The sequence below is a fragment of the Oncorhynchus mykiss genome, chromosome 8 (assembly GCF_013265735.2).
Source record: "Oncorhynchus mykiss isolate Arlee chromosome 8, USDA_OmykA_1.1, whole genome shotgun sequence".
Lineage (NCBI taxonomy): Eukaryota > Metazoa > Chordata > Actinopteri > Salmoniformes > Salmonidae > Oncorhynchus > Oncorhynchus mykiss.
In genome coordinates, this window is record NC_048572.1 from 21,546,021 (window position 1) to 21,565,755 (window position 19,735).

General features: G+C 41.1%; 1 protein-coding gene and 1 non-coding gene across 19 annotated transcripts in view; both read right to left on the minus strand.

Annotated features, from left to right (window-relative positions):
* Positions 1–8,037: 8,037 nt before the first annotated feature.
* On the minus strand, positions 8,038–8,120 carry trnal-cag. The gene has a single exon. It is a non-coding gene; the product is annotated as a tRNA-Leu (tRNA).
* A 4,817-nt stretch (positions 8,121–12,937) lies between these two features.
* afdna (afadin, adherens junction formation factor a) overlaps positions 12,938–19,735 on the minus strand; it is a 129,107-nt gene continuing 122,309 nt past the window's right edge. For 8 of the 18 annotated variants that reach the window (XM_036985016.1, XM_036985017.1, XM_036985015.1 and 5 more), the window contains 3 exons: positions 18,267–18,795; positions 14,795–14,879; positions 12,938–14,617 (listed from right to left, as the gene is read on the minus strand). In XM_036985016.1, coding sequence (XP_036840911.1) covers positions 14,458–14,617; positions 14,795–14,879; positions 18,267–18,795 — 774 coding nt within the window. In that variant the 3' untranslated portion in view covers positions 12,938–14,457. The remainder of the gene's footprint in view (positions 14,618–14,794; positions 14,880–18,266; positions 18,796–19,735) is intronic. The other 10 variants (XM_036985021.1, XM_036985025.1, XM_021611944.2 and 7 more) reach the window with 3 other exon arrangements.

A 19,735-nucleotide genomic window follows, 5' to 3' on the forward strand; every position in this document is an offset into this window, starting at 1 on the left:
GCTAAGAGCGTCTCCTATGACTTATTTCTGGTCAGATTGAGTAGAATGTTTAGGCTACAAATGGTAAGAGAGAGGGAGAAAACATGGGATTTGGAATACATGCTTTTCTTTTAGCCTACCCAACAAACAATCAAAAAAGTATACTTTGGTGCAGGCATATTTCAACAAAAAACGATCCACAATTTAATACAGCACAAACTACTGCTTGACATCAACAAGCGCTCAATTTTTAATGGCGTTTATAATTTGATGACTCTTAGGGGAAGAGGGCCTCTCAGCAATCAATTATGTGTAGGCCTATTAATCCGAATTTATTCATCACCTGACTTAATTCCCGAATCATCTTCCTCGTCAAACTTTGAGAGTGAATGTCCATGGAAATCACGGGGTAATTTCTCGTCAGATAAAGCGGTGTGCATAAACTCCTCAGAGGCATCGCAGAATTTCTTGGTTGAAGGTGGATGAACATGAAGAAATGGGCCATCCCGGATCGGGCTTGTATTCCGTTTCATAGGCATGTTCAATTAAAATATTATGAGGTAAAAAGTAAAACAAAACAAATACAAAATAACTGAAATAGAACATTTAAATGCATGTGTAAGAACATGTACACAGATTGTCTTCATGAGGCAAATATCCTATCCGCACAAATACAAGTCTCTAAATAAATATACTTATATATACTTTTCCCCCAATTTCATCATCTCATCTCATAATTAGATATCCATTTTCAGTAGCCTAATAGAAAAAAAACAAAGCGCAGTTCTCAAGTCTCTCCCTACACCTTACAATGAAACTCTGATAACGACCTTTTTGGAGTCAATGCTGTGGTTAAAGAACGACGTCACATTGGTAATTGCCTAGGGATTCATTTATCATATTTGCAGAGGACGGGGCGCTGATTCAGTCTATCAATGATTAACTAAAAAGCCAACATCTATCCTTGGTCTGCTGTAGTCCTGCACTGCCTCGCGCCTTATGCCGTTAGCAGACAAAAAGTGTTTGCTATTTTAATCTAAAATTGAATCATCTATGCAATAAAGCAGTGTATTTGTTTACGCATAATTATTTCCTGTGGGTTTATGCGAAATACCTAAATGAAACAGTTTTTCAGCAACAAGGATATAGGCCTTGTATCAAATGCTACTCGGGATGTCCCCCTACAGTGTAGTCAAGCCAATACGTTTTTTTTGCTCTAAAGTTGCATCTGAACACAACAAATCCGTTTCAAACCTGACATTAAATTAAATACCGTGTTATTTTATCGAATATTTTGTTTGCTGGGCAAATTCTCACATAATTTTCCATACATTTCTTTAGGGGGGGAATACCTTGTGCTATTCTTACCGATGCAGCAGGTACAGTTGAAGTCGGAAGTTTACATACACCTTAGCCAAATACATTTAAACTCAGTTTTTCACAATTCCTGACATTTAATCCTAGTAAAAATTATCTGTCTTATGTCAGTTAGGATCACCACTTTATTTTAAGAATGTGAAGTGTCAGAATAAGAGTAGAGAGAATGATTTATTTCAGCTTTTATTTCTTTCATCACATTCCCAGTGGGTCAGAAGTTTACATACACTCAATTAGTATTTGGTAGCATTGCCTTTAAATTGTTTAACTTGGGTCAAACATTTTGGGTAAGCCTTTAACAAGCTTCCCACAATAAGTTGGGTGAATTTTGGCCCATTCCTCCTGACAGAGCTGGTGTAACTGAATCAGGTTTGTAGGCCTTCTTGCTCGCACATGCTTTTTCAGTTCTGACCACAATTTTTTCTCTAGGATTGAGGTCAGGGCTTTGTGATGGCCCGTCCAATACCTTGACTTTGTTGTCCTTAAGCCATTTTGCCACAACTTTGGTAGTATGGTCATTGTCCATTTGGAAGACCCATTTGCGACCAAGCTTTAACTTCCTGACTGATGTCTTGAGATGTTGCTTCAATATATCCACATAATTTTTAACCCTCATGATGTAATCTATTTTGTGAAGTCCACCAGTCCCTCCTGCAGCAAAGCACCCGCACAACCTGATGCTGCCACCCCGTGCTTCAAGGTTGGGATGGTGTTCTTCGGCTTGCAAGCCTTCCCCTTTTTCCTCCAAACATAACGATGGTCAGCTGTTTAAAGGCACAGTCAACTTAGTGTATGTAAACTTCTGACCCACTGGAATTGTGATACAATGAATTATAAGTGAAATAATCTTTATGTAAACAATTGTTGGAAAAATTATTTGTGTCATGCACAAAGTAGATGTCCTAAAAGACTTGCCAAAACTATAGTTTGTTAACAAGACATTTGTGGAGTGGTTGAAAAACGAGTTTTAATGACTCCAACCTAAGTGTATGTAAACGTCCGACTTCAACTGTATAGGGAGGAAGTTCGATTTTTCTTTGTTCTTTTCAAGGTCACAGCTGTTGACTGCTGATCCGAAGTTGGATGGGTCTTCAATGAAATGAAGGTAGCCTACAGTCATTTCTAACAACAAAAATGTAACAGCCAACATGCTATTTGTCACAGAATTATTGTGTTTATTGTAGCTGCCTGTCAGCTTACATTTGTGGTAGTTGTGTAATTTAGCTACCTTGCAACGCAACCAGCTACATGTAGCTAGCTCGCTAATTTCCATGCGGAGAATAGTTAGCACCAATGGTATGGAATTGTGGCTCGAGTACTCCCTGAACCATAATCTGGGTTTACAGGAGCCATTCTCCTTTATGCCCAGGAAGCAGCCATTCAATTTGCCATTCACCAGCCTTTAAAACTTAATCATGTTAAAATATTCAGGCCAATTTACCAAAGAATAGGGCATGCACACTTGCTCTAAAACAATACTTAGGTTCTTCCCAGATGAGGCATTTTTTTGGTTCCATGCAACTTTTTACTTATACCTTTTTTGGAAGTAAATACTGGCAGGGACGGCAGTACTGCCGATAGTTTCCCTTCGAAACGCCATTGTTTGGTAAAGTACCCAGCATGTTTTTATATTAAGATTGAAAAACTGGTGAAAGGCAAGTTGAATGGCTGCTTCCTGGGTTTAAAAGATAAGGCTTTCTGTAAACCCAGATTCCAGTTCATAGCTACCCATGCTGTACTGTAAATATTGTCCAAACTTCTTATCGTATTTTCGTAGCCATATCTAATTTAATGTTTGACTTAGGGAATTCATTTGATATGTTAGTTGGTTAGCTAGTTAGTTATACTTCTCATGTGTAACGATGTGCGCTGAGAGTCGGGAAGCTAGTTCAGGGAGTGAGTATTTTAATTAATAAATTAAACATAATACAAAACAAGTAACACGAACAATGCACAGACAGGAAACAGAAACAATGACGCCTGGGGAAGGAACCAAAGGGAGTGACATATATAGGGCAGGTAATCAAGGAGGTGATGGAGTCCAGGTGAGTGTCATTATGCGCAGATGCGCGTAACGATGGTGACAGGTGTGCACCATGATGAGCAGCCTGGTGACCTGGAGGCCGGAGAGGGAGCACACGTGACATCATGACATGTGTGAGGTCACTATGTAGCCATGCACCAGCTCACGTTTCTCTATGATCATTTGCTGTTATGCATACATCTTCACATATTCTAATCTAGGGCAGTAGGTGCGTGGGTAAAATGACCAGGGAAGCTAATACAGGAAAAAAGCCATATTACAACCTGTGTGTTGTGATAATTGAAATTGTTTTCTGTGAGACTAGTCAGGATCGAGAGGAAGATAAATGGAGCAAAGTACAGAGAGATACTTGATGAAAACCTGCTCCAGAGCTCTCAGGACCTCAGACTGGGGCGAAGATTCTCCTTCCACAGGACAACGACTATAAGCACACAGCCAAGACATCGCAGGAATGGCTTCGGGAAGTCTCCGAATGTCCTTGAGTGGCCCAGGCAGAGCCCGGGCTTGAACCCGATCTAACATATCTGGAGTGACCTGAAAATAGCTGTGCAGCAACGCTCCCCATCCAACCTGACAGAGCTTGAGTGGATCTGCAGAGAAGATTGGGAGAAAATCCCCAAATACAGGTGTGTCAAGCTTGTAACATCATACCCAAGAAGACTCAAGGCTGTAATCGCTGCCAAAGGTGCTTCAACAAGGTACTAAGTATAGGGTCTGAATACTTACATAAATGTGATATTTACGTTTTTTTTATAAATGTGCAAAAATGTCTAAAAACCTGTTTTTACTTTGTCAGTATTGTGTGTAGATTGATGAGGGGGGACAATCATACATTTTAGAATAAGGCTGTAACGTAACAAAATGTGGAAAAAGTCAAGGGGTCTGAATACTTTCTGAATGCACTATATATGCATCAAGAAGATCAATTTGTCCTCAGTTGTTCTCTCGTGAATGTCAAGCCTTTTGACGATGACGATGTATGGAGAATCTTAGCAACAGAATACTTCAGACGAGCAGTCTCCAACAAAGCTCGCTTTGTGCATGTTGTCCACGTAAGGAAAGATGGATATGTGGTTGATTTGTATGAGAGGGAAAACATCACATCACAGAGCTCCTGACCACAACCAAGTATGTATAATTCCGGAAATACACTCCCTCTGAGCCTGTGATACTTAAGAGCGAGATGGAGAAGAAAATGATGAAACAGAAGTTCTGTAGAAAAGGACACGTTAGTGGAAATGGATTAAGCACGAGTGGAGTCACCAGGAACTCTCCCAAAGATATGTGGGACATTTCTGAATCGGATCGCTGTGAAAAGAAACCTGAAAGCCCAAAGTCAAGAACCCCAAAAGACAAGAATCCGACTGTGAAATTCAAAGCACTGACATTCGGAGGTGAGATAGCTGTGCAATGCGCTCACATCAACACCCTCAGATTGTTGGTGCCAGCTGAAAAGCAAGATCCCCAATTTGGAGGAAATGATGGAAGCGATCCAGGAGCATTACCATACACACACAATTCCCGTGCAGGCAGGTGTTTCATGTTGTTGCCAAGTCTGAAGATGACGGCAGATGGTACAGAGCCTGCATTGTCGGAGCACAGTAAGACGAAGTTGAAGTGATATTTGTGGACAACGGGATAGTAGCAAAAGAGTTTGCACGATCTTCAAGCAATAGTGCCAGAATTCCTTGATCTTGAGGGGCAAGCGTTTAGATGTAGCCTTTACAACTTGATTGAACCTGCAAAAGGCAGCGGTGGTGATTGGTGCACAGAGGCATGAGATTTACTGAAGGACATCACTCAAAGCAACTCAGGGAATTTGACATGCAGTGCACACTTTCAACTGTATGTAAAAAACAATGTTGTTGACCTCCAGAACACTCAACAGAATGCAACAAAGAAGCTTGCGGAAAAAGGTCTTGCAAGAGAAGGGCAAACCTCTATGCAGCTTATGCAATCAGTATGCCCAGACTCTTTTGTCCATTCCTCCTTCAACTTGAGATGCAGAAAGTGAAGAGCAAGTCTGTGTCACTCATGTGTGCAGGCCATGGGAGATGTATTGCCAGTTGGACAGAAATACTGAAATGATTGAAGACTTGATGTAGAAAGTCACCATGGAAAGTGAAGAAATTCCGCGTGCCAACTCTGGTCCTGGTATTGGAAAACTTTGCCTGGCATAATAATACGGTAATGGCAAATGGTACAGGGATGTGGCTTGCCCTGTTCAGTCTACTCTGCTTCTAAACATGTTTTGGCTGTGGACTATGGAAACATGTATATCGTTGAAAAAACTAAAACTATTTCATGTCTATTCCCAGACATTCAGCAGATTTACTGTTCACTCCCATCCAGGCATTCAGATGCAGTTGAACAAATCCTGAAAAAGGACAACTTTGCAGAGGTCAACAAATGGCTGGAGAAATCCATTCTCCACTAGCCACTTCAAGCTGTTGCTGCAGGAAAGAATGAGGGTGGGACTGTCTCTTTCGATCTGTTTGATGGAGACATAAACATCAATGAGAACGTCAAAACCACTCATTGCTAATCAAAAACACAAGGAGAAGAAAAGCAACAGTGGACCTGTGACTGGTCACGAAGGACACAAAGAGCAATTGAAGAACAAAACTTGATAAAAAACTAGACAGACATCATCTGAAAGTGTTGCTGGCCACAACAAGCACCAACATCAAAAGAAACAGTCTTTAAATGCTCAAAAAGCAAACCCACCAAAGTGTCCTGATGCCCAGTAAGATTAGAAAGAGCACAGTGAAAAAAATCACATAGTTCAAATGTGAGGAAAGGACAGAAGGAAAAACAGATCAAAGTGATGTAGACAGTTCCTCCAAACTTCCAGAAATAGTTTGCTCCATCCAATTGCCAAAACTTGCACAACTCCCCCTTGTTCCCAAAATAAAATCAGGGTTCCGAGGTCTGGGGTTTGTTTCCCACATCAATACCGTAAACAGCTTTTTTTAAATCTAAAAATGCAAAATGATGAACAATCCATTCTGAAAATGGATTGAGCTGTTTAACGCTGAGCTGTTTAAAGAAACCATGGAGAACCATGTTGCTGCTGAATATGAAGAGGATGGTGTACTCTACTGTGCAGTTGTAACAGATAATACATCAAATGGCCATTTCACGGTGGAGGTTGTTGACTATGGAAATTCAGACAAAACGTACACTCTGACAAGTGAGGAGTATGTCAAAGGACTTCAACGCTTGGCAAAATTAACAAAAGTCGACCAGTGGCACAGGGCAGTTGTACGGCATGCATCTATTTACCTACAGAGGACATCTCAATGGGTTGATGAATGGAGTGTTCATCATCCAGCAAATGGAGGCTGCAATTTCTGAATGTGCTGAAGACAACCCCCCCCGAAAGGTAATATGACAAGAGTGTGATGAGGAACAAAGGACTTCAAAGCTATTCCTGATCACCTTTTAAGCATGACTTAAGTTATCTAAATGAAGATTTCAGTATGACAACATCTTCTTGGAGTGTATTTGAAAGAAGATCAATGGTGTTGCTTTCTGACTGGCACAGTTTAGTCTTGATATTCATGTATCATAAATAACTGAAGTGGAATGTCCTTTTGTTTGAATGATATTGTGCCTCTTGCTTATCGAACAAAAATACTATTGGGATATTCAGGCAAACTGCTAAAATGTTATGACTATACTGATATTCAAGTTAGTAATTTGATAGGCCTAGGTTTTTGATAATTGATTATGGTTATTTTCAGTGGTGTAAAGTACTTAAGTAAAAATACTTTAAAGTACTACTTAAGTGTTTTTTGGGGGTATCTGTACTTTACTTGAACTTTTCTTTTACTTCACTACATTCCTTAAGAAAATATTGTACTTTTTACTCCATACATTTTCCTTGACACCCAAAAGTACTTATTTTGAATGCTTAGCATGACAGGAAAATAATCAAATTCACACACTTGTCAACCAAACATCCCTGGACATCCCCACTGCCTCTGATCTGGTGGACTCACTAAACACACATGCTTCGTTTGTAAATTATGTCTGAATGATGGACTGTGCCTCTGGCTTTCCATAAATACATTTTTAAAAAAACAAGAAAATGGTGCCATCTGGTTTGCTTAATATAAGGAATTTGAAAGGATTTATACTTTTACTTTTGATACTTAAGTATATTTTAGCAATTACATTTAATTGTGATATTTAAGTATATTTTAAACCAAATACTTTTAGACTTTTACATAAGTAGAATTTTACTGGGTGACTTTTACTTTAGTCATTTTCTATTAAGGTATCTTTACTTTCACTCAAGTATGACCGTTTTTCCACCACTGGCCACAAAAATAACCAGTGGTGGGAAAAGCACCCAACCGTCAAATTGAGTAAAAGTAAATATATCTTAATAGAAAATTACTCAAGTATGCCTTTAACACAATTATCGGACTCATTTCAGTAATTGATACGCCATTTCCATTTTTATAATGCTGTTATTTGTTACAGATTGGTTGTGAATGGATTGTCAATAATCGATGTGTAACAATCGTTTGTTAAGTAAAGATACATTTAAAAAAAGAATAACAATTAAAGCCGTCGAGAGTGGATTCAGGTCACAACGCTGTTAATACTGTTAATGTAGAAAAATATACTGTCAGAAGTGGGATTCGAACCCACGCCTCCAGGGGAGACTGCGACCTGAACGCAGCGCCTTAGACCGCTCGGCCATCCTGACTCATATTAAGCATAGCATGAGTTGGCTATTAGTATAGCTATTTGAACTAGATACGCTGTTTTTTTTTGAGAATCTGTAAAATGTAAGTGTTACAGATTCCATGATAAACTATACAAATAAAGAGTCGCACACTCCATATATCATCTTCCATTAATTTATTGGGTAGACCCAATAATCATCCGGGAGTTGATATATGGATTGTGCGACTCTATTTTTTTGAGTTTATAGTTATTCCCTTGTTTGTCAGCACCTTCACACAAAATAATGTGTCTGGGTATGCGCCAGTTTTTTATTCTACAGATTCCGCGATAGAAATATAAAGGTCATTTCAGATTGAGCCGACATATGCAGCGTTTACTGTGAATGCAGTCTCCGTTTATTTTTTTAATTGAACCTTTATTTAACAGTGCATGTCAGAGAAAAACATTTTTTTTTTTTACAATGACAGCCTACCAAAAGGCAAAAAGGCATTCTGTGGGGACGGGGGCTGGGATTAAAAATAAACATATTGGACAAAACACACATCATGACAAGAGAGACACCACAACACTACATTAAGAGAGACTTAAAACAAAACATATGGTAGCAGCACAACATGGTAGAAACAGTATTGGGCACAGACAACAAGGTATAATTGAAGCGGGAACATTGCCTTTACATTCCATTCACGCTGTAAAATTGCATTTCCGCGATGCGGGTTGAATGTAGCACTAAATTGCTGTCTAGAAATCACGTGCTTTTGCAAGATGTTCTCGTGCTCACTTCCTTGTTAGCATTACATTAGCACACAAAATCTGATAATCGTGTTAGTGGGTTGTGGTATATATCATCGCAGTTAACCTCCTTTAAGCAGGTTTTCTATGCATTTTGTAGCCAATTCATTTCAACCAAAGTGTTGAACATTATGTTATGTGGTTGCAACGTAGCATCTCGTGCAAGGCTGCTAACACATTCTAGACTGCTTCATTGTTTCTTCACTGCTGTTAGACAGCGTCGTCTTTGCCGTTGGACCATCTAATGGTATAGCATTCTCTACAAATTGACCTACACTTGCCTAAAGGGTATAAACATTGCGCTTGCTCTAGTAGCTACTGCAGTGCCTGTTTTGCGTGTTATTTTGGCATTAATCTGTCACATATCAGTTTGCAAACAATGTACAAAAAAAAGAAGATATCACTAAGTTAATAAAGCCTTATACAAACATGGTCTCTTTTTTTGTTTTCTTGAGTAAAGGAGCTCCAAAATGCATGTGTTTCAGCCTAGCTCGGTGCTTTCTGTGGTCGGGAAAAAAGCAGGATGCATGCCAGCAAAGCGACAACACAACACTAAACAATACATTAATTGCACAACGGTGACAAACGGTGCCCACAAACTGTTAGGGCCTACATAAAGCTGTCCTAACATCTTACCATTGCTACAGCTGGCTATCAGTGGAGCCTTGTCTGGCAGCGAAACAGTTCATTCAGCTAGGGAGATATATACAGCTGAAGTTGGAAGTTCACATACACCATAGCCAAACACAATTAACCTCAGCTTTTCACAATTCCTGACATTTAATCCTAGTAAAAATTCCCTGTCTTAGGTCAGTTAGGATCACCACTTTATTTTAAGAATGTGAAATGTCAGAATAATAGTAGAGAGAATGATTTATTTCAGCTTTTATTTCTTTCATCACATTCCCAGTGGGTCAGAAGTTTACATACACTCAATTAGTATTTGGTAGCATTGCCTTAAAACTGTTTAACTTAAGTCAAACGATTTAGGTAGCCTTCCACAAGCTTCCCATAACAAGTTGCGTGAATTTTGTCCCATTGGAAATTGCTCTCAAGGATAAACCACAATTTTCTTCTGAGGGCTTGGCTGATTTCTTTGATTTTCCCATGATGTCAAGCAAAGAGGCACTGGGTTTGAAGGTACACCTCCAATTGACTCAAATTATGTCAATTAGTCTATCAGAAGCTTCTAAAGTCATGACATAATTTTCTGGAATTTTCCAAGCTGTTTAAAGGCACAATCAACTTAGTGTACAGTGGGGCAAAAAAATATTTAGTCAGCCACCAATTGTGCAAGTTCTCCCACTTCTAAAGATGAGAGAGGCCTGTAATTTTCATCATAGGTACACTTCAACTATGACAGACACAATGAGAAAATGAATGAATTTATTTGCAAATTATGGTGGAAAATAAGTATTTGGTCAATAACAAAAGTTTATCTCAATACTTTGTTATATACCCTTTGTTGGCAATGACAGAGGTCAAATGTTTTCTGTAAGTCTTCACAAGGTTTTCACACACTGTTGCTGGTATTTTGGCCCATTCCTCCATGCAGATATCCTCTAGAGCAGGGATGTTTTGGGGCTGTTGCTGGGCAACACGGACTTTCAACTCCCTCCAAAGATTTTCTATGGGGTTGAGATCTGGAGACTGGCTAGGCCACTCCAGGACCTTGAAATGCTTCTTACAAAGCCACTCCTTCGTTGCCCGGGCGGTGTGTTTGGGATCATTGTCATGCTGAAAGACCCAGCCACGTTTCATCTTCAATGCCCTTGCTGATGGAAGGAGGTTTTCACTCAAAATCTCACGATACATGGCCCCATTCATTCTTTCCTTTACACGGATCAGTCGTCCTGGTCCCTTTGCAGAAAAACAGCCCCAAAGCATGATGTTTCCACCCCCATGCTTCACAGTAGGTATGGTGTTCTTTGGATGCAACTCAGCATTCTTTCTTTGTCCTCCAAACACGACGAGTTGAGTTTTTACCAAAAAGTTATACTTTGGTTTCATCTGACCATATGACATTCTCCCAATCTTCTTCTGGATCATCCAAATGCTCTCTAGCAAACTTCAGACGGGCCTGGACATGTACTGGCTTAAGCAGGGGGACACGCCTGGCACTGCAGGATTTGAGTCCCTGGCGGCGTAGTGTGTTACTGATGGTAGGCTTTGTTACTTTGGTCCCAGCTCTCTGCAGGTCATTCACTAGGTCCCCCCGTGTGGTTCTGGGATTTTTGCTCACCGTTCTTGTGATCATTTTGACCCCACGGGTTGAGATCTTGCGTGGAGCCCCAGATCGAGGGAGATTATCAGTGGTCTTGTATGTCTTCCATTTCCTAATAATTGCTCCCACAGTTGATTTCTTCAAACCAAGCTGCTTACCTATTGCAGATTCAGTCTTCCCAGCCTAGTGCAGGTCTACAATTTTGTTTCTGGTGTCCTTTGACAGCTCTTTGGTCTTGGCTATAGTGGAGTTTGGAGTGTGACTGTTTGAGGTTGTGGACAGGTGTCCTTTATACTGATAACAAGTTCAAACAGGTGCCATTAATACAGGTAACGAGTGGAGGACAGAGGAGCCTCTTAAAGAAGTTACAGGTCTGTGAGAGCCAGAAATCTTGCTTGTTTGTAGGTGACCAAATACTTATTTTCCACCATCATTTGCAAATTAATTCATAAAAAATCCTACAATGTTATTTTCTGGATTTTTTTCCCTCATTTTGTCTGTCATAGTTGAAGTGTACCTATGATGAAAATTACAGGCCTCTCTCATCTGTATACTGTAGCTAAGAAAGTAATACAGAGTGTGTGTTGTGTAGTAAACTGTTAGTAGCCCATGTGCATCACCCTAATAATTTGGTGCACATGTAGCCTATAACTTGTTTTTGAGAAATGTATTTGAATATTGTAAGAGCTTTCATTGTCTGCTTATATGCCCCCTTTATTTATCCTACGGTTCTGAGCTGGTGTACAGGGAGAACACTAAGAACGGCCCATGTTCTGAATTCTGTCTCCGTACAAAAAGCTATATTGACTATGTCTGTCATAGCTCGCTTGGCTTAATCGAAATTACAGATTGCCTCTTATCCACTTGTCCCCTTGTGCCATAGTTTGAACATCTCAATTGTCAGTAGAACCCACATTTGTTTAAGCAAGTCAGCCATATCAGCATTTTTTTAAAGGCAGTAAATGAGGCTGAATGAATGTTTCATTGCCAGACAAGGCTTCGCTGATAGCCAGGTGTAGCAGTGGTAAGGTGTTGGGACAGCTTTATGTAGGCCCTAACAGTTTGTGGGAACTGTTTGTCACCCTTATAGTGCAATTAATGTATTGTTTAGTCTTGTGTTGTGCAGTGGCTTTGCTGGCATGCTTCACCCCCCCCCCCCCCCCCCCCCTAACCCCCCAAGATTTACATGCTAAAATCACTACGGTAACTAATTAAACAGAACAGTGTCCATGTTTCAGTTTATTAGAAAAAAATGGTTGCAAGTGAGTAGAATTTGGCCAGTTTCTGTGCTCCCAGCTGCAGCAGAACGTGCCATTTTCAAAAGGCTTTGCGGTCCCATCATGATCAGACCTATACATTGTTATCAACCCTAACAGTTCAATACCACACCTAACATAGACTTCAATGTTTTCCTTCTGATAGGAAAATAGTGTTGCACAAAAGGATAATCGGTGATGTGAAAATAGGCTGCCCAGTTCCACAGTTTAGGACTGATGCTGCAGGTCTTAATACCTGAAGACACCCACTGTATGGAGTTTCTTCAGTCACCGAAGAAAGTCTTATAATAATGTAAAAAACAACCTTAGTCCAAAGACAGACATACCAAGGTTAGGCCTACTACTCACGTCAGTAATCAGATATGTTCCTCTCAAATCCATAGTTCCTTGGAGGAGTCTTCAAGATGTGCATGTACACAAGATACATACGCCAGTACACACTGCAAAGAGGTGCATTATCACTATCACAAAGAAACTATAGCTAAAGTATGTAAAGAAAACAATTGTAAATATTTCTACACAAATGTGTACAGAGTTCCAGCATTTTGTAAAATCTGTATTTATTAATGATTTACAAAAGGCTATCATGAAACAATTTAAATGATTCAAATGTGTTACCTAAAATGAGAAACATGAATACATTTGTATACATGTCGGTTAACATCTTTAAAGCTGAAACAGGATATTGATACCGTTACTTTATGGATAATGAACATTAACAAAGTCAAATCTGGCCCATGTTCTGAAAAAAAATAAATCATATTTACACACAAGATGGAGTCTCTCAAACAGCTGTGAATGAAGAGATGTACTTCATGTAAATAGCATTCTGCCCAAATCCTTAAAACAGCATTTACCTACAGTAGCCTATAGGTCCCAAATGTATTCAATGTTTGTTTGTATCGATTTAACCGAATGCTCAAGCATTTTAAATAAACAAAATCTGTGCAAGTACATTACATAAGGTTCAAATAAATACCTGTTAAAACAAAACAAGGTTTTTACTTTGGATTTTTATTATCATTTGAACTGAAAATGAAGTAATTTTCCATCATGGTACGCTTCCACTTTCCGCATACTGGCAATGTATATAACTGGTCAAATTTCACAACTCGGCAAATTACTGTTAAATTCAAACAAAGAAAATCAATACTAAAAAGTGTGTGTGGGGGGGGGGGGGGGGGGGGGGAATAGAAAACATAAGACCCCCCCCCCCCCCCTTCCCAAATTTACAGTGAGAACCAAAAGGTAGGAAGGAGTTCCTTATCTCAATTTCCTACGTCACACTTGTATAAAATGCCCTGTTGGATAAACTCTGAACCGTCCATTTCTGAAGATGAAAACCAAATGAGAGCTGTTACTATTAAGAATTGAGAGTTATGTTTGGAAGGAGAGAGATATTTACAGTGTGGGCGTGCACTCAGGTGGACCCCCAGTAAACCAGTTTATATATGTGGAAGTCATAGTGAAGACATATCCTCTTCCAGTGATGCCTGGATCAAAACTAAAGCCACATTCTAAGGAATGAATAATACAGTGTATCACAAACCAGAATGGACAACTTACTCCATTTGAATCAATGAGTATAGAAAGAAGTTCAACTTAAAAGATTGGTCTGGTAAGCCTGGGCATTTATTTAAAAGTGTGAAAATATGTAATGCAGAAAGAGCATAAAATAACATCATAAAATATTCCACATTACATTAAGCTATTAAAATCGTTTAAATGAACAAAACTTTTTCATCCCTTAACCCAAGAACCATTTTACAAACAAAAATATATTCCCCTTCATGTGATTTCAAATTTGTCTTAGTAGTATAATTCATTTTTGTTATGTATTATTATTTTTTTTACAGTGCTTTATTATAATATCTGATAGTTTAAGAGGGAAATTAAGCAAATAAATGTCTCACCTATTGCAACGATACGTCTAAATTGTATGTAATGTATGTTGTTCAATAAAAACAACAAAAAAGCAGAGTCACTGGGAAACAAAACCTGTCTCTCTTTCCCATTGCTCAGTCGGGGCCTGGCGGTCAATTTTTCTTGCTAAGGCTACTTGTCTACTGCTTTGTGTTGAGTTCATTTTCCAGCTCCATGAGTTTTCGCGAGGCCTTGACTTTGTTGGATACTTCCTTCCCTTGGGAAAAAAGCCGCTGGCGCTCCTTGAATGTCATACTCTCCGGGGCTCCTTCACTTAAAGTGTTTTCCTGTTCTTGACCACTGCAATGAGAAAAGCAACCACAATACGACTTAAAACATATACTGTACAACGTTGTGTGTTCTGAGAATTCCTCCATACGTCTCAGTTTCTTATGGTCCTCATTCGGTCTAAAAGTATTTCCTCTGACCCAGTTGAATTGTCTGTTTATGAAGAGAGAGATGCATGGCAGGCCTCACCCTTTCGTCCACTTTTCTCGCGGGTCCTTGTAAACTTCTCCTGATCCTACAAGCCCGGTTGTGTTTCCAGTGTATGAATGAAATCCTATGTTCATTCATTAAATTGGGGAAACAGAGCACATTAGTTAATGAATATGTTTTGTACCATGTTGGGAGGTTAAACCCATAGCGTTTATTTTTTAGATTTTTTAAAAAGCTGCTGGGTACATAACTTCTGTGTAGAACATATCTTTACTAAATGTATTCCCTGGGATAACATTTACCTGCTTCAGTACACAAAGAATATCGCACACCAATGCAAAGTTATTGTGACATAACACCGTGTCAACTGTAAATTGTTGCCAAGTCACAGTCCAGGCTACATATGATCGTTATCTGTACCCAGCAACTTTTCAGTCACGTTCAAATTATACAACGGTGCCTTTTCCACAGACCAAAACAAGCCACAGGGACTAGATTAGCTGAGGGAATAGTGTTAGTACAGTCCAAGGCACGCCTGAAGCAGCAGGGTCTGCAAAACAAGTTTGTGGGATCAAAAGTGGAGGTCAACCACTAAGTCATGTAGCACCCAAGATAAACTGTCATCAAGCCTGTTATGACTAAAACTTTACTTAATAACCACTGGATGGTAGCTAGGAGCTCATCAAAGCCACAGGTGGCTGAATGAGGACTGATTCGGTATCTTAACTGGCATTCTAACTTCTAACCCAACACTATTGACCCCCAGGTGACCTCTATCTCTGACCCACAGTAGGCATTAATCAGTAAGATCACGTGTCCGTGTGTGCCCGGGCCAGGCAAACGCAGTTGCTGCTGTCTATCACACTAACCCGGAATTCCCACTAATAGAATCTTACTGGTTGTGTTCCAACATGCTGTGTCTGAATGGAAGCACAACCATAATTCAAATGCATGTGGATTTCTCTTTGTTTAAAATGAATGAAAACTAGGGATAGCAGGGCAGACACAAACACATTGACGTGTGAACCGAGGCAGGTCTCCACTGGCAGGGTCAAGTTCTTCTGGCACAGAACAGGCTCTCGGAGTCTACAGACTGGTTGACAAGTTGGTACCTATCCAAGATCCGTTTGTCCCCTGAGATAAAACTAGACCTTCTGAACCCTCCAGTAACTAAGTCACCACAGAAACACAGTTTTTCATGGTTTGTTGATTTCATTCTTTCGGAAGCCAAATTTAAGCTTATACAGAACAGTACTTGGCTTCAGATGTAATTGTAAAAATGCATAAAAGTCAACCAAAGGTCTTTCTACATTCGTGTGCCATGGATAATGTTTTCCTTTCCTTACACCTGGTTCCAAATATTCACATTAGTCAGATTTAGCTGATATTCTTTTAAGATAAAGTGGAGCAGAAGGTGGAATCTGAGCCTTCTCAAAACCTTTGGCTAGACATCTAGACGTCTTCTCAACCAGAGAGCTGGGTTGCCCTTCTTCTTGATGCTGCCAGTGGATTAGTCTGCCTGAATGTATTATTGTTAACAGAGGGAGCCAATGATTCAGGTGGAGACGGGTCACGTGAACCATGGCATGGCCCTCAGAGGAGGTGGTGGTGGCAAGCAGCAGCATTAGACAATATCACTGACACAGACAGACTGACGGGACAGCCAGAGACACAGAAGGCACAGACAGATAGACAGACAGGGCATACCAGATGAAATACACAAAAACAGAGACATGGCAGACAGACGGCAGAGACTGGAACAGTCATAGAAGACACATAAAGGAGTGAGCAGAACACTTGAGCGCTGAAAGGAGGAGTGCAAAGCAGCAGAGGCAGTAGATAGCAATGGATATCAGGTCGATTGGATTGAGTATAGATTCAACGCAGGGAGGCGTGTGACGGAGTGAGGCGGGTTATGTTGATGTGGGGTTATAGCAAGGTTAGTGATTGGTCTCTCAATTTGAGTGAGGAATGCAACACAATAACAAAAGGCCCAGACATCATCATCATTCATACTGGGTAGGGGAAGGGCACTGGTGCTGTGTGCAGATGCTACATGCATGGTGACAGTCACTGAACATCTTGACACTGTTAGACTGTGTTGCATTAGTGACATCTTTTCTCCATGGCTGTTTAAAGTGTTCATATCCGGGAGGGGGGGGGGGGGTCACTTTCATATTTTCTTTTAGAACATGTACCAACAAACTCATCTGTCTGGAAAATGAAGGCACAATCCTGTGGTTCCGGACAATGTGAATATTAAGTTATTTACTACAGTAGTCTATGCTACGGCTTACAATGGAACACTGAACATGTATTGTGTTTAGAGTAACATAAGATAGAGATATTAAGGGAAAGGGGGATACCTAGTCAGTTGTACAACTGAATGTATTCAACTGAAATGTGTCCTTTGCATTTAACCCAACGCCTCTGAACCAGAGAGGTGGGGGGGGCTGCCTTAATTGACATCCACGTTACACTTGAATTCTGTTCTCACCAAGAGGCTTTAAATATTGTGGTTTGTTGAGCAAAAAATGTACAGACTATTCCTCAAATGTAAAACAAAGCTAATCTTTAAACATTTTATGAAAGCATAAATACTGTTTTAATAACTTATAAAATAGAATGTCATTGGTTCCAGCTGTTGATGAAAATAACAGAACGTTTCTACTTTTGTCAGTAGGGGTCACTAAAGGCTTAAATAGAAAACATTGTGTCACAGATGAAGACCATAGAACTAGATTCAAGTGAATTAGTACTGCTCAGTAATCTAATCAGTGATTGGTTGGGAGCCCTGACAGAGCTTTAAACAGCCACAGACAAAGACAATGCCTCACTCAACAGATCTTTCCCCTTTGCCAGGTGTGCAAGTGAGCCTAAAGAGAGCTGCTCCTCTCAGGTCCCACCACAGTGTGTGTGATAGATAAGCCAGTGTCTCAGTGTTCCTTAAAGCCAACACCACCACCAAGCAGCCGTGGGGCCCGCAGGCGGGAGGCCACCCCCTCAGCAAAAACAAACACACATGGGCTGGTCGGCGTTGAGCGGCAACACCAACAGTACTATGATTGGATATCTGGAGTGCTTTCACAGGGAATCACGGGTTGGTAGGTTTACCGATTGCTTTTACTCACTAGAAAGATGATTGGAGGAAGAGGAATGGGTGAGGACAGAGGACATTTTCTGACAGAAGGATTGGGAAAATTAAACAAAAATGGAACCTGATTTGCTAGTGGTTGAGTGGAAATTCCAAAAAAAGAGGACAACAAACTATAACACAAACTGATGGGAGAAAAAACGAATTACAAGTTGATTGGCAACTACAATATAGATCTATTGGATTGCGAATAGAGAAATAGTGGGAGAAAGGGAGAAGGGGAAATGGAAGACAGAACGCCTCTGTACTGGAAAAACAGGAACACAAAAATATAACACAAAAAACACGAACGACTGAATGAGAGATATGGAGTGAGAGGTATACGGGAGGCGTGTCCTCTCTCCTTTCTGTGTCTACCTTTAAAGTTGCCTGTCGGGATGAAGCTGAGGCTGGGTTTGATGGGAGGGGGAGGGGGCTGCCCTGCAGTACTGTTGGCATTGACAGCCGGCGGCTGGAATGAGCTGGACAGAAAGATCCCATCAGACATAGGACGGGGCTTGCGCGCAGGCGGCTGCGGCTTGTGCGCGGGCGGGAGGTCGCCATAGGACTTCCTGGTGGAGGAGAGCTTAACCTGACCTGCTAGGCCTGTAGTGTCCTCATCCTCCTCGTCATTGTACGAGACAAACTTGGCAGTGTACAAGGCGTCAGGGGAGACGACCTGGGTTTTGAGGTAGGAAGTGTTTCTCTGAGGCGGGGGTGGTGGAGCGTTAGTGGCAGTGGTTGCGGGGGATGCAGTGGGAGGGGGGGGCTGAGGCTGGTAGTCCCTGGGGAGGGGAGGTCTGTACAGACCAGGCTCGTCAGGCGTCAGCAGCTTGCGCTCGGCCTCCTCGTGCTGCCGGCGCCGCCCTTCCTCCAGACGTGTGTAGTACTCCTCCTCCTGCCTCCTCTAAGGGAATGGGAAGAGCCTGTTAGTGTGGCCTACTCTCACCAAGGCATGGCTGGCTGGACCTGACTCACTCTTCCTCTGCTGGAGGGAGACTACCCATGGCCACAAGACACCCAGACAAGTCCTCCACCTTATCTGTCCACTATGTGTCTGTATGTCTGTGTGTGTGTGAGGTGGGGGAGACTACTCTGTGTGTACTGGGTTCTGTAATACTTTAGTAGAGAAGCCTAGCGGTAAAGAGCGTTGGGCCAGTAACAAAGGTCGCTGGTTTGAATCCATGAGCCGACTAGGTGAAAACTGTCGATGTGCCCTTGAACAAGGCACTTAACCCTAATTGCTCCTGTAAGTCACTCTGTATCAGATCGTCTGCTAAATGACAAAAATGTAAATGTGCTGTTTTTCCTCTCCTTCCCTCCATGCTGTGTTGAGAACCACCAGAAGTGAGGATGGATAAAGAGACTTCTCTGACAGCTGGGGCCAACAGTTTGAAGTGGTTTGGGATAGACTACAGTCAACTGATCCGATAGGCTTGAAGACTCCAATTCAGGGATTTTTGGAGGGATTCTATGGTTTTAGCTCTGGAAAGGTACCAGCTGGTAATAGAGATTGGTCAGCTCTGGATTCTGTACATGGATCCCCTGGGTTAGTGTGTGCGTAGTGGGTGGTATGGTGGGTAGGTATATGTCATCGATGAGAGGATGGTGGGGGAACAGATATGTATTGTACTCTGGTATGACCACCACAAACCACAGCGAGGGTGGGGCATTCCAATAGCGGTTCCAAGCAGTGCCTGATGGAATGACTATGGCTTCCCAGCAAATGTAAAATATCGTAAAAAGTGACTACCATGCTTTTTGGGGGTAGGAGGGTTACATGCATACATCCATACATAACATTACATAACACAGAGGAAGGGGACCATCATGAGTCCATGCAGTTG